Here is a 3,506-nt window from a genome sequence, read left to right as displayed (position 1 = left end):
CCTCTGATCTATCTTTTCAAGCAGACATATCTTCTTCAACTTTTTTTTGTTGCCTTTCTTGACATCTACCTCCTTACCTTGTCTTACTGATTCCTCCAACACATGGAGGAGTTTTAGCATTTCATATGCATTTAAATCACCATTGTAGATATTTTAGCTGTAAAAAAATGAAATGCATTCCAAAGTCAACAAAGTTACCTGTTTCCTTTCCCAAGCTCTCAGTCGCATGTCACTGGCTCCCTTTAGGGAAGAAGGATAAGATGATTTTTTGCCGGATCTGCTTTGTCTTCACCCCATAGACGATTGGGTTGAGTGCAGGAGGGATGGCTACATAGAGGTTGGCAGCCAGTATGTGGAAGGAGCGAGGAATATTGTGACCAAAACGGTGGGTGAGGACAGAGAACAGGGCTGGTGTATAGAATATAAGAATCACACAAACATGGGACCCACACGTGTTGAGGGCTTTCTGGCGGGCATCTCGGGATGGAAGGTTAAAGATAGCACGAAGGATGAGAGTGTAGGAGATGCCAATAAGGATCAGGTCTGATGTTACAGTCATTACAGGTACAGCAAAGCCATACCAGATGTTGATGGAGATGTCCGCACAGGCGAGTTGGGCAACACCTATGTGCTCACAGTATGTGTGCGGGATGATGAGTGTTCGGCAAAAAGGCAGTCGCTTTAATAGGAACACACATGGGAAGATGATACAAAAGCTCCTGCTGACAGTAGCCATTACAATCTTAGTGATAATCTGGCGGGTGAGAATAGTGGTATATCTTAGGGGGAAGCAAATAGCAACATAGCGATCAAATACCATAGCCAGCAGAATGGCAGAATCCATAGCAAAGCTGTAGTGGAGAAAGAACATCTGAGTAAGGCACGCAGGAAAGGTGATTTCCTGAGGACCTAGCCAGAAGATGCTGAGTGCTTTGGGTACACACGTATTAGACAGGATGATATCTGTAGCAGCCAGCATGGAGAGGAAAAAGAACATGGGCTCATGAAGGCTGCGCTCCACGGAAATAAGGTAGAGAAGGACGCCGTTGCCTGCAAGGGCCACAAGGTAGATAATAAAGAAGAGGATCCCTATCCAGACATGGAATTCCTCCAGCCCCGGGATTCCCAGTAGGATGAGTGGGCCCGGCTTGAAGCTGCTCAAGTTGAATGTGGCCATCAGAGTCTTGGGTTGGGTATGTCTCACAGACTGAAAATGAGAATTGCATGGCTTATGGTTACAGTGATCTACAGACATCCACCTCTGAGCCTTCTTCAATATTATCATCTCACTTTCAGCTCTGTAAAGGGATAAACTATCTCTTGTCTCTTCTCTTTATTAATAAATACCTGTCGTTTGTTACAATTTTAAGTCATAATAGAAGCAGTATCAAAATAATTTTTTTCCCAGAGACTCAAATCACATAACTCCAGTCATATAATTTTAGACCTGCCTAGTCACCAGCAATCCAGAAAGTTTTCTAGGAAAATAGGTGCCCCAAATACTATTAGGTGGAGAGACAATGACTAGTTAGGGATTTGGAACAAAGTTCATTGTCAAGTCCCAGCCCTGGTGAACTGGAATAACAACTGTGGGGTCTCAAGGGCTTGAACAAAGGCAGGCTCAGTGTCTAACAGTAAAGCAGACCACACAGTCTCTTTTCTTTTTTGCTCTTTCTCCACAATAGAACTGGTTCTGGCCTGGTTCTCATCAGTATTGTAGAAAAGTTCACCAACATAAAGAGGAGAAAAATATTCTTCCCTTAAGACTAAGGTTTAGGTGGCTTACTCTGCCTTCAGATATTCCCAGGTTGGAAAATTTCCAAGAAGAGACACTCTCCAATAATTTACTACGTCAGATTGGCCTCAAGGAAAGAAGAGAACCCTCCTCCCCTCACAGAAGACACCCCAGCAGGGGGAGTCCAGTCTCTGGGTAAAGTTTTACCACAGCATTCTTGCCCCTGGCTAATCTATATAATGATTCATTCTTGTGAGACTTCACTGGAACAGTTGGGTTCTTCCTCTAAAATTCTATTTATGACATGATACACAAATCTTTTTCTCCAACTTCAGTTGTTTCTCATTTTTCTTTCTACCTGTTCTTGAATGTTGTGCTCTATCTGTGTCTGCTGCTTTCTAGGTCAGCAAACTCCACCTCGGTGATATCCCCAAATGCCATGACTTTGTGACTCCTCTGTTGAAGATTCTGATGTTTATAATTTTGAAGATAATCCTCTCTCCTCAGGTTGGAGCTAGTTACCCGACGCCTGCCATCTTAGAAACCCCACAAGTGCATCCAATTCAGCTTGTTCCAAACTACCCTATTTCTCGTTCCATTGCTCCAAATCTGTTTCTCCTATAATGCTTTCCAACTCAGCAAAGGATAGTATAACACAGTTTCTCAGTCTAGAAGCCTCGAAATTATCTCAATCCTATTCTTCCACACACGGTCATCTTACTCATCTTGCAAACAAGTATCTTGTTACAGGTGCCCATTCCCTAATAACTCTGTCTTACATCCACTTACTGCTGTCTCCGCATTGACTGCTCTACCCCACATGCTATAATCTCTCACCAAGACCTCTGCATTCTATCTCAAATGTACCAATTTTCCTCGAGCAATTGAAGGCAGATGGGATGTAAAGTCTATCCCAACTGGAAAGGAAAAAAAAATGGAAAGGCTATCATTCCAGATAGGAAGAAATGGCAAGGCTGCAGTCAGCAGCAGTAAATATCCTCAGTGCCCAAATCTAGGCGGAGTCCATTTCATTAAAAATAGATACAGTTACAGCAGAGGTCAATGTATAGAGAAGCCTCAGCTAGGTTTCAGGATCCAGGATTTTGGTTCCCTATTCACTGCCACAAAATTATGTGTGAGCCACGTGGCCCACATCCCATATCCTCTACCACATATACACCCAGGTGACACGTAAAGGAAGAAAGAAGGACAAAATGGAAATTGGAAGGACAAGCTATTACAGACAAATAATAATAAAGCAGGAGGCAATAAATTCCATGACAAAAGCACCACAATTAAAGATTAATCCAAATGAAAAATGTATAATTCCATTAACATTAATTTAAGTCTTCTTACAGATCACTAAAGCAAAGCCCTTTGATCACGTGGGAAAAATGACAAGGGATATGAGTAATGAAGTCATATAAGAAGAAACTCTAATGTGTAATAAATATGTAGGATATTCTCAGTCTCATAAATAATTAAACTCAAGATAAACATGAACGATGAGGCATATTATGTGTCAATTGAGAAAGACTTAAAAAGATCAATGGTATCATTGATAATATCTATCCTGTGAAAGGTCTGAGGAATTAAGTTGGTATAACTATTTTAGAAGGGTTTGCTGTATAACATTCTTAGATAGTAATTTACCAACGTGTATCAGAACATAAAATGCATATATCCATTCCCCAGAAGTTCCAAATATAGGAATGCTTCCACAGATACAGTTATATATTTTTTAAAAAATGGCACAAAGATATGCACAGCA

The 3,506-nt window shown here is 41.2% G+C and overlaps 1 protein-coding gene across 1 annotated transcript; it reads right to left on the bottom strand.

The window, feature by feature from the left end:
* Positions 1-229: 229 nt before the first annotated feature.
* On the bottom strand, positions 230-1,177 carry LOC113248285 (olfactory receptor 52H1-like). The gene has a single exon (XM_026489649.3). It carries the CDS (start codon positions 1,175-1,177, stop codon positions 230-232), a length of 948 nt encoding a protein of 315 aa, XP_026345434.3.
* Positions 1,178-3,506: the final 2,329 nt, after the last annotated feature.

The sequence above is a fragment of the Ursus arctos genome, unplaced genomic scaffold (assembly GCF_023065955.2).
Source record: "Ursus arctos isolate Adak ecotype North America unplaced genomic scaffold, UrsArc2.0 scaffold_22, whole genome shotgun sequence".
Classification (NCBI taxonomy): domain Eukaryota; kingdom Metazoa; phylum Chordata; class Mammalia; order Carnivora; family Ursidae; genus Ursus; species Ursus arctos.
Note: the sequence above shows the minus strand (reverse complement) of the source record. Positions and strands in the feature narration are given on the sequence as shown.